This window comes from Notothenia coriiceps, unplaced genomic scaffold, assembly GCF_000735185.1.
Source record: "Notothenia coriiceps isolate Sejong01 unplaced genomic scaffold, NC01 NC01_scaffold00037250, whole genome shotgun sequence".
In the NCBI taxonomy this organism is placed as follows: Eukaryota; Metazoa; Chordata; class Actinopteri; order Perciformes; family Nototheniidae; genus Notothenia; species Notothenia coriiceps.
In genome coordinates, this window is record NW_011369951.1 from 9,051,515 (window position 1) to 9,063,228 (window position 11,714).

At 39.6% G+C, this 11,714-nt stretch overlaps 1 protein-coding gene across 1 annotated transcript in view; it reads right to left on the reverse strand.

Moving 5' to 3' along the window:
• Nucleotides 1-253: 253 nt before the first annotated feature.
• Nucleotides 254-11,714, reverse strand: part of LOC104966885 (protein KIBRA-like) — a 27,659-nt gene continuing 16,198 nt past the window's right edge. The window contains exons 2-6 of the mRNA XM_010796205.1: nucleotides 11,210-11,319; nucleotides 9,860-10,063; nucleotides 8,041-8,117; nucleotides 6,263-6,342; nucleotides 254-376 (exon numbers count right to left, since the gene is read on the reverse strand). Coding sequence (XP_010794507.1) covers nucleotides 367-376; nucleotides 6,263-6,342; nucleotides 8,041-8,117; nucleotides 9,860-10,010 — 318 coding nt within the window. The 5' untranslated portion in view covers nucleotides 10,011-10,063; nucleotides 11,210-11,319 and the 3' untranslated portion in view covers nucleotides 254-366. The remainder of the gene's footprint in view (nucleotides 377-6,262; nucleotides 6,343-8,040; nucleotides 8,118-9,859; nucleotides 10,064-11,209; nucleotides 11,320-11,714) is intronic.

Genomic DNA, 11,714 nt, shown 5'->3' on the forward strand with positions numbered 1-11,714 from the left:
CCTGTGTTTTTGTTTTTTATATTTCTGTTGTCAATTATTGTCTTTTATTGTGATTGTAGTAATGTGTTTTTATTACATTTACAGCACTTTGGCTCGACCAAAAATCGCTTTTAAATGTGCTATATAAATAAAACTTGATTTGATCCCGACAAAGCTTGACTAGTTATGGGCTCATCTACGTCTCATCATCACATTTCTCTAGATGTACTTGACTGTTTCACCCTTCATTACAGATGTGTCTTTTTACCTGCATGAGTTCCTGTTTCTCCTTCTCCCCAGAGCTGATGGCGTCTCGGATGGTGCGGACCTCGCTGAGGATGCTCTGAGCCTCCTGCAGCTTGAAGCCATACGGACTGCTGGACACCTTCAGGTCATCCTGGGGGGGGGGGGCAGGAGGGAGGGGGGTGAGGTAGAAGGGGAGAGAGACAGGAGATGATGCATTAGATAGATTTAAGTAGCAGTATCAACAGCCGACGATCCTGTCAAAATGTCCTGACACATCTGCTCCGGACGGATGAATTACTTTCACAGATCTGATGACTTTTAATCAGCCGCTCTTTTAACTGTTACAAAAGCAACTAGATCAGCTGAGTGTGGAGACATGACAGCAACACTTTGACTCATCGTCATACAGTTACACTAAGTGTGAAGCTAAAGCTGTGATCACAGAGTGAAGAATAACAGCAGGTGGAGGCATTGCTCATTCTCTCACCTATTTACATATTTTCCAAGCTTCTCTATTGAGCTTATTACTTGTTCTTTGAGAAATGATTGTTCGATGTATCCTGATGATGATGTTATCAACGATATTCTGTGTTTAGAACCATCAGCAAAGCTTTTTAATGGATTAGATATTAAAAATATGCAAGAGGGTTGTTTTCTCCAAATAATCCCCTGGGCTGATTCTTTTCATTTGTAGACTCACAATACCTTGATGGGCCAGAGATTGGAACACTGCAGCCTCAGCTTTAAAAGCAGACATGTGATCAGCTGGGGACTGCAGCATATTTAGCTGGCTCTTAGACTGCAGGATCTTGCACTTGCATCTTTGTTATACTCAGTGTAAGGGTTTATTGTAAATAGAAGGGGAGATATCGTTCATGATCATATACAAGTATGATTGGAAACAAAGGCAGACAATTTAAAGTACAATTATTTGCCATTACATTAAAAAAACTGCCCAAAAAAGAACAGAACAGCCTCCTGCAGCACCGTCACAACCATCCCCGTTTTAGTTGAGAGGTGTAAAGGCCAATTTAGACTATGTCTCCAAAAGGTCAGCATCACGACAAAAAAAAAACATTTGTAACTAATACAAGTGGATTTTGTGAGACACAATATCTAAGGGTTTTTCTCTTGGGGTGTTTGGACTCTTTGAGACTTTTCAAGAAGTGCACATACTTGGTGTTTCTCAATCGCGAGGACGCTTGCTTGGTAGCACATGTCTTCCGAGCGTCTTGCTTCAGAAGCGAGGCAAGAATATTTCCTGACATTCGGAAAACAAAGAGTGGAACAGGCGAGCAAGTGTGCAAGTGTGCTTCATATGAGAGGCCCCGCCTTACATTTTCCGCCACAGATTTGGGGAAATTGGTCCGTGCGCAAAGCAGAGCATTGTGGGGATTTTAAGACCGCGGAGTTTACACATGTGCAGCCTTGAAATTTCTCCAAACTAAATACGCTGGGCTTGGTAGAATTCCAAGTATGCTGGACATTGGAACAGTACTTCTGTGTTGTAAGAGAGGGATTGGCTCATTGTCTTAAAGGCAACAGGTAGAAAAGGAGAGACACTGAAATGACAGAAAAGTAAAAAAATATATTCAAAAAGATAACTGAATTATGAGTAAAGCTTTTTTTTTAAGCGGAGCTGATTTTTTATGTTAAGCAGGAGATGACTTAACGTAGCTGTTGGTCCTTCGTCCGTCTGAACCAGATAATGGCAATAATAAAAAACTAATAATAACCAAATAAAGTCCACATTAAAATGGGTTTAAATGTAAAGCCGACTTTTGTTATTCTGATTAATCAGCTTTTACAGCTATTCACTTTCAATTCTGATGTACTGCACATTTTTTCAGAGTAACATTATTTTGTAAATATTTCTTTGTAAATTGATATTTCTTGTAAAATATTTTATTCCGTTTTTTTATTTTATAATAGTTTTCAAAAAGTTCTATAACCCAATTTGTCTTACTTTGTATGCCACATTATAAACCTACTTTGCAATAAACCTGATTCTGAGTTATAACTCAGGACTAGGGCTGCACGATTTTGGGAAAAAATCTAATTGCGATTTTTCTGACAAATATTGCGATTGCGATCATTGCGATATTTGTTTTTAAGCGACCCAACGTAAGTTTAATGTAAAAAGCTTCAGTTTAAGATTCACCCTGTAATAGAAACATGTGATGGAGCATCACTAACCTGACTCAGATGGTTTGTTTCACCAAACCATCTAGGAGGAGCAGCTCTTTGTTTCACCAAACCATCTAGGAGAGCTCCATTGGAAGCCATTTGGAAAGGGCAGGCACTTTCAAAAGCACTTGGCAGGTGATTGGATCAATCTGTCTATCACCTTCTATCATGGGCCACTTCTGATTGATTAACAATGGCTGGTACATGTGGAGCACAGCACTTCTGATTGGTGTGGATGACTGACACACAAGAAGAAAAAAAAAATGTTAAAAAATAAATAAATGTAAAAAAAAAAAAAAAGGTTAAAAAAAATCGCAGGCTTTGCGATTTGATAATCGCATCATTTAAAATCGCGATTTCGATTTAAAATCGATTAATCGTTCAGCCCTACTCAGGATCATTTGGGAAATGGAGATTCAATGTTTGCTCAATTTGTAGCGTTCACACATGAGATCCAGTGTTTGGCTGCAGGGAGAACAGACAGGAAACAGCCATCAGAGGCAGCAGCAGCAGCTCTGTAAAGCCTTTCATCAGCAAGTCATGCATGCATCTGAATAACAGGTCCTTCCACATTCTTCAGGGAGGGAGAGGGGGGGAGGTTCAGAGAGAGAGGGAGAGGGAGAAAACAAGGTACAGAGAGAATGAGGAAGTGAGAGAGTCTGTGTCAGGCAGAGAGAACCAGTAATCCTCTCTAAGTCCGTCTCAAAGATGGACTTATGCCGAGAGAAAACGCTGTTATCAACCTTTTTATGACAAAAATCACAATGACCCAGAGAGAGAGAGGGACCTTTAGCAAATGGTTACTAAGCTGAAACAGTCACGTTTAAATTGACAATCCAAATCTTTACTGTACATTTTAAATGTCACACCTTTTCACACCATTGTTTTGCCCAAGGAGAAAGAGCCCGGTTATCTTAAATGCTTTCAAAGCATACCACACATAAGGCCGAAAGATTATGGGCATAAAAGCAATACTTTTTTATCATTTTGGAGGAAGATACCATCAATATGTTGGACTAACATTTGAAGACTGTGATAGATTCACTGATGGTTGTTTTAAAGGTTATATTGCTTGTGAGAAATGATCAGAATTGGTAAAGCAGAGGCAAAGACGTTGCCCCCCTTTTTTTTTTATAGAGTACTTTGTTTGGAGTTCCCTTTCACAACTGTAGCACGCACCTACAGTAAAAGAAAGTAACGTCATGATAATGAAAACAATTATGATAAAAGTAACAATAAATTGCTACAAAGAAAGAACTATATAACTGAAAAGGATACAATATGTTGTTTAACTAAAACTAATGTTTGTTTAAATGTTAACGACATTATAGCATGTTCAATTGATCAGCTGTAAGCTTAACCTTCACTGTAGGTGTAACACAGACTGTTACAGTCTTTATCCTTAACTCAAACACATGTCAGTTTGTGTTCAAACTATTAAAATATGTATTTATACAGAGCTCACCACAGACTGTATTGGCTGTAGCTCATGTGGTAGGAGGCGATTAGAAGTTGCATTATCATAAAGAATGCTTGTGGTGTTTGGCTGATGACAAAATAATACAAAGTGCATTTTATTCTATATGTAGGTATGAAAAAGGAAGATATGCTGATATCATTTACTGGAGAAGTTGTGTTACTACTTAGTGCTGGGTATCGGCTGAAATAGCCCAGTAGCAACGTCTAATAGTTGTTTTTGAAGTGTTGTTGAATACAAAATAAAAATCATCCAATTAATCACAAGAAAAAGAGGAACATATTACAGGGAAGTCTGGAGAAAGGAGCTTGTGGAATACAAACTTATGTTCTGCCCTCTTAAAATGACAGTCACCGTGAGACTATGCTGGGAACTGGTTTAAAATATTCTATAAACCCTTTGTCTGAAAAACTTGACATAATATCCAAAACTGATCAAAACAGACCGAGCCAAAAGCACACTAAAGTATATTACCGGGGACTCCATATGCCTTATTCAGTGTATTATTTATCTGTTCATACATATGTGAAACATAGCAAATCCCTTCCTATGAAGCAGTATTTTGTGAAATCTTCACAGGAGTGTTGGGCTGCATTCCTGTCTAAGCATATTCGTATTTCAGCGATTGGTTGCTGAGTGGCGTCTGACGCCTGAAACAGGAGAGGAAAGTCACGGGGGAATGCCGTCCAACCGCTCTGCCTCAACTACTCTTTAATCCTCCTCACACTCTCACTGTGCTGTGCGAGACCAGACATTCCTGTTCAATTCAACACCGGCGGATCTGCTCTCCAATCAGGTTCAATTTCAGAAATCACAGCAGCTTCAGTGTGACACGAAGAACAAATGAATCAGATCCACATTCTCCTGATACACCTTGCACGTTGAGATGAACTCGCTTCAGAAGGTAGAAGTAGGTCACATAGAAAGGGGTGTTTCCTCTTGAATCCACATTCTTCAGCTGTTGTTCCATCGGTGCGTTTATAGAGTGTTAAATGATCTGATGGAATGTGTGATAATGCTGAGGCAATAACTCAGGTGATAAGAGAGTCAGCTGCTCTGGCATTTCGCAGTAACGCTCATCCATTCAACACAATTCTCTATATTCACATGAACCGTTCACCTGGGACACATCTTGGCAAGTCTTGACACCTTCATCTTGAAATTAAATAGATGTTTCTGTGAAGCTAGCGTGATTATGTCATTGATAAGGATAAGAAAAATGGAAGATAAGAGCTAGGTTGAGACATTGCTAGGGTTTTTAAGAAGAGCAGATTACAGCGAGTAGAGGGAAAACACGATTCAGAAACGTCCAAAGGTTGTTGGTGAATTTCCCAAGTGAGTCTGAAGTCTTTGCACTCAAGTCCCAACTAAAGTGGATTTCCAAAAATTCAAAAACAACAAGTCCTCTAATTTGAGTTTTTTGTCTTCGATAAAGTCATAGTGCGTTTTGCATACTACACTCTGGTATTTGCTAACTACTGCAAATTATTTGTTGGTATGATTATTTCTGGGTAGCACTCAGGAAAGTAATTGTTCAGAGAAAGTGGTGCATTTGTACTCATAATTATTATCTCATTGAATAACTGTGTCTTTATATGACAGGAAGTGCAGATCAACCCACAGTCTAAAACCTAAAGATAGTCAGTTTACTGTCAGAGGACTAAGAAAATCTACTTATATTTGAGCAGATATTTAATTAATGGTGATTTGATAAAAAATAAATGTGATAGACCTTTCATTGAAGCTGTGGACATATAGCTATAACTATAAAAATTACTGACAGTGACGGTTTAAAATGCAAAGTCAAATCAAAATAGCTGAAATTATTAGACAGCTGATTTTTGGGAATGAACAGCGTTAACATTAGTTCAGGAAATGATAGGACATGTGTTGATGCTTTGCTCCCTTTAATATTAGCACACTTTTTCAGGAGTGGACGGACGGCAGAGGTGTGGACTCGAGTCACATGTTTAATTAACTTTGACTCACCTTGACAAATAGCTTTTAAAATAGTTAAATTCTAGTCATGCACCATTATTCACCAAAGCAAATGCCTGGTTTGTGTACTTGGCATTAAACCTCATTTTTAATGGAGATACTGTAAATCAGTGAAGACAGAGAGGGAAGGTCACACAGACACTTGCTATTCAGGTCATATTCTGACTGTCTTGCATTGCGCGTCAAATTAAATGAGGAGGTCTGCTGGTAGCATAAAGTGTCGACTGTTAACAAATATGCCAGTCAATTTGCCCTTCAGCAAGAACTCAAGGTCAGGGAGGCAATACATGAGTATACCTGAGTAACAAATACCAGTTTGTCCGAGAAAACAAGGTCATCAGTATGTGTGTGAGGATGTAAGGATGCAGCACTTACTCTTTGAGCGTCTCAAAGCCTTGTTCTTTGAACTGAAGCTCCTGCTTCATACAGGCCAGGTCCCGCTTCAGCTTGTTCACCTGAAACAGAGAACACAATAGTTCGTTTTGGAATTATTTGAAAGAATAAGCTATTTTTTGACAATAAAATCACATGAAAAACCCAAAACAATGTCAGTCTTGAAAAACATCTAACCTCTCTGTGGCGTTCAGACCAGGGTCTGATTTTCAAGACCCGCTCCCGCCCCGCACCCGCGACGTGCAATACCGAACCCGCCCCCCGCACATATTGCCAAAAAGATCCACAAACCGACCCGAACCCGCATATATATGAGTAGTGAAAACGTGCAATTATTAACACACGCAGTTGCATATTTGTCTCAAAAAGCATGGGATGTTATTTTCTCCATCTAGGATGACACCAAAAGCCTCCCAGACGTTGGATTTAGCTCTTGAGGAAGTGTTATTGAAAATGCTGTATTCTCCGCTAGAGCTTCACCTCAGGCATTTCGAATGTGGCGCGCTCAGCAGCAGATTGATAAGCTGCAGAGGTTATGGTTATGCGCGGTCCCGCGGGGAGCGGTCTGAGGATTTAAACATTTAACTAAATTATTATTATTCCCCCCCGACCCGACCCGCATCATCTTTGTTTTACCCAGAACCGAACCCGGAAAAAAGTGTTTGAAAAAATACCACCCGCGAATCACTTTTTTCGCGGGTCACCCGACCCGATGCAGGAATCTGGTTCAGACTCAACACCATTGGATCCTACTGAACATGTTATTTTGTTAACAAGACTCACAAATATAGTTTTGTTTATTTTAAATAATGTAAATAATTCCCAAAAAGAGCTGGGGACTAATTTCAGGCTTTAAATAATACACATTTGGTGCTTTAGTAAGAATCTGGAGCAAAAAGATGGTGTATGTGGGATTGAACACGCTACAAACAATATCTTGTTCATTTTAATAGCGCCAGTCTTGCCCAATGACACAGGAGAGGTACTCATATGCACACAATGTTTGAAATATTCATAATTGGTCTGAAATATCCACAGACTTTTCAACTTTCATAGCATTAAGAACTGTGCTATGACTTGCATTTAAAGATATGAGGTTAATGAAAATACAATTAAACAGGAGCCAGTGGAATGCATTGTATTACAGTCACGTGGCAAGAGCGAGTTGCGGTCATGTGGTTAGGGAGGTAACTCCTCTGCATATTTGATCCACAGCCAGGATTAGTAAACGTAAACTCAGAGTGAAGAGTGAGTGCCTAAGTATCCTCCTGCTCACTACTAATATCATTCATCTGTAACCACACATGAGTATATCATAAATGAGATGGTACATGTTTGACTCACATTGAACTTTTACTGAAGCACTGTCTGATGTATGACATTATTAAGAGTTATCGAGAGGAGCAAATCTACCCATATTTATTTTCTCACTTAATGTTTTGTCAATTAATGGCAGGAAGTAATACATGCCCATCATAGTGTCCAGCCCAAAGTCAGGAACCTACAGACAGTCAGCTTACTTTCAGAGAAGACTAAGAACATGTCATTATATTTGAACTGAAGAAACTTAGAAGCAAAAGACAAGACAGTGCTGAAATAATTTGTATCAGAAACAACTGGATAATAAATTGTATTTTGGACTTTCAGAAAACAAGAGATTTGATGATGTTAAAACAACTTGAGCCCTAATAAGAAACATGTCTTTTGTGTAGATCAGGCATCAGTCAGACAAGGCCGACACAGGAAGTAGAGGCTCTTACCCGACTTTTGGCTGTGGATATTTCTGCTTTTAGGATGTCCGGGTCGTACTTGCTGGACGAAGACGATCTGGAATTCACTGCAGGTGATAAAAGGAAAAAATAGGGAAAAGAGAAGTGTTAGGGAGGCCCGATAACCTTCTTTCAAATGTTTATTTCACATCTGATTTCGATTTTAACCAGGGAACGTTGACAGGAGGAACCTCTGAGCAAGAGAGACGTAACCATTCACTAAAGTCACTCTGGGAAAGCGTGTTTACTTCTGAAGAAATCTCATGACAATCGTGAGGATTTATTTTTGACAAGAACCTCATCATTAAAAGTAAACTATCAACCTCTGATAGTGTTAATTTCCTTGACTAAAACTATGACGAAATATGTTTTTCAACGACCTTTATTTCCATGACTAAAACGAGACGATGACGAGACGTCACCGACGGCAGTAAACATTAACTTTAACGAAATCAACATGCAATATCGTGACGAGACGAAAATGTAGTTTACTCAATAAAAACTATGCCAAAATCTCTCTTTAATTTCGTTGACGAAAAATGAGGAGACGAAATATGATCAAAGATAACGTTACATTCTCTGATAGTCAGTTTTTCTCCCAGCAGCAGTTTCATTTCCGGTGCTGCGGCTGGGCAGCAGCTGTGTGTCTGTGCTGCGCGCGGCGGTACATTTGAATTACACCGAGCCAGCGGCACACTGTGAACTGTCAGGAAGACTCGGGTCTAACTCATGGTCTAACTAACCTTATTTAACAGAAAATAAAATGGGAACAACAGGGCTTGGGGGCAGTGGTCGCGAAAACCGAATAACCCCCCCCCCCCCCGTCTCAGCGCGAGTGAGTGACGAGTTGTGTACAGACTCGACGGGTAATAATGGATTATGACAGAAATGTTACGATCCTGTCCGTCAAAATGACTGACAACGAAAAAGTCTAAAGCCACCACTGTTTGGGAGAAAGAAACGATGTGATATTTGGGCCCTTTTTCACTACAATGAGGCGGAGAAGAAAAGAGCATGCATTGTTTTATCAGAAGGGAAGCAATGTGGCCATAACGCAGCTAGCAGGTAAAAACACCACAAACCTGACCAGATACTCTCTGCAAAGCTGCATTCTTAATCATTCAACCTGTGTTTTTCATCAAATAAGGACAAGAAATAATGTTATTGTGAAATAAGTTTGACTAAAAGGACAAATTATTGGTTTTGGCTAGACTAGTTTGACTGAAATGTTGTATATAATTTGATGACTAAAAAAGACTCAACAGTTTTCATTGACAAAAAGTAGACTCAAATAATTAGTTTTCTTTGCATAAAATAAGACTAAAATGCTCAGACTTTAAGTCGACTAAAACAAGACTAAATAAAAACAGGATGAAGGCGACTAAATATGACTAAAACTAAAAAGGAAAATTTAACACAGGAGTAAGACTAAAACTAAATAAAAAATAGCTGACGAAATTAACACTACTCTCTGATGGTGAATACTATATTTTTGTGATTTCAGAAAACAGCAAAGAAAGCAACACTGATGCCAAATGAAACCTTTCTACCCTCCTCATCTTCTTTTTTCTTCTTTATCCCAAAAGGTCAGCAGTGTCGAGGCAGGTTTTTCTTTGTAAACAGCCCAAAATTGCAGTTCATCATTTAGATACCTAAGACTAAGACTGTTTTTTTGGAAGGGAATCCATAGCTTTTTTAGAGGATACCATTTGCTTAGCTGTCAGGAAAACCTACTGTGCTGTTAAATCCCTTTCTGTTGGACTTCCAAAAAGGTGCCTACATGTGGAACAAAGGGATCTGCAGGACTCACAGCTGGTCTGGGACGTGGACTTGTCCTTCCAGGCGTCGTGGAGCTGCCGGTACTCCTGCTGCGCCAGGCGGAGGCGCTGCTCCTTCACCTGGTAGATCTCCTTCTGGGCGCTGAGCGCGTCGCGGGCCACGGCCAGGTAGTCCCGCAGCATGAACTCCTGCTCGCGCTGCCACTGAGCCCGTGGGTCCTCCAGCTGGGTGCTCTCTGCAGGGAGAGAGGGGGAGAGAGGGAAGACCATGAGTGGAGGAGGAAGAGGATTTAGGTCTTGAAGGATATGAGCAAAAACCACAAAAACCTGCTTGTTGGTTTTAATGATTTATGTTGAAAATATGATGTTCAGCTTTATGGTGTTGTTTATATATGAATGATGGTGTCCAGTGTTTCCCACAGAATTTGATTCTATTTGTGGGGGCACCGCACTGCACCCCCCCGCCCCCCCCCAACGTTCTTGTTGCTCTGTGTTGCGTTGTTAATGAGTGAAACACACCGGAGTTGAGGATCTGTGGGGTTTTTTCTCCCAAAAATATAATTTAAAATTTAGGCATTTCGCAGACGCCTTATTCCAAAGCGATTTACAATGACCAATTACAGGGACATTCTCCCTGGAGTAACCGAGGGCTAAGTACCTTGCTCAAGGGCACACTAGTAGTGGTGTTCCCGGCAGGATTTGAACTCGCAACCTTCCGATCACCAGCCCACCTCACTATCCGTTAGACCACCAAAAAAAAAATAATAATAATAATAATATTTTCTTTTCTTTTTTAATGAGATCCATTTGTGGCGGACGATATTCAATTGTGGCGGCCCGCCACAAATAAATCAATGTATGGGAAAAACTGGTGTCCAAATATGTGTTGGCAAGTATTTAGAAAAGCCATCAAATACGGCTCAGTCAAGCAGAGATGGGACCATATTACTTGTATTGTAACTTTAATGCCAAATATTTATTCATTTATTGTTAAGATTTGACAAATACATGTTAAAGACCGACAAGACAGCTGATTAATAGAACTGCTGTATCCCAATAGCAATTTAAACCATTAAATAACTGTAGGAAAGGCACAATCTAAATTGTAATAATCTTCTTAAACGTTTTTGAATCCATGTATCTTAAATACTTGGGAAACAGTGTTTCCAGTTTATTTGAAGAATAACTTAAGAACTATCCAATATTGAATAAGCAGTCTTAAGTCCCCTTTACTGTTTTGGCACATAATAGAAAAAAATAAAACATACAGTTAGTCAGGTGAAGATAGTCAGGAGGGAAAAAAAGAGGATAGGGGATAAGAAACAGAAACGAGTAAAAATTGAAAAATAACATGTGAAAGGAACACATCAGAGTAAGCTCACTGGTGTTGTGGTCGACATAGTACGGTCCGACGGCGGGGTCGTACGCCTCCTCCCATCCCACCGGCAGCTCATCGCCAATACAGTCAGCAAACGTCAGAGGCTTTGTATGCCTGGAGAAAAAACAATAAGAAAGACTCAGAAACAGAATCCCCCTCACTGTGATCAACAAACATCAGAACAGAGTTCAAATGTAAAATCACAATATGCAGCCACATAGGCATCACATTGTATGCATACATGAAAACATGTCAAATAATATATAGTATTATTCTAGAACATAGGTGGGAATGGAAGAAAAAAGAACAGAACATGACAAAATGCATTTGATTTTTTTACAGGATTGTTTGATCTTTTTATAATATGTGTGCTTTGATGTTAAAACTAAGAAGTGGAATAGTTTCTGGGAATTATTGTTGAAAAACTAAAATATGGGTTCATCCTGGCTTAATAAAAGCAGTTTCAGGAGGGGAGGGGTGTGTGTGTGTGTGTGTGTGTGTGTGTGTGT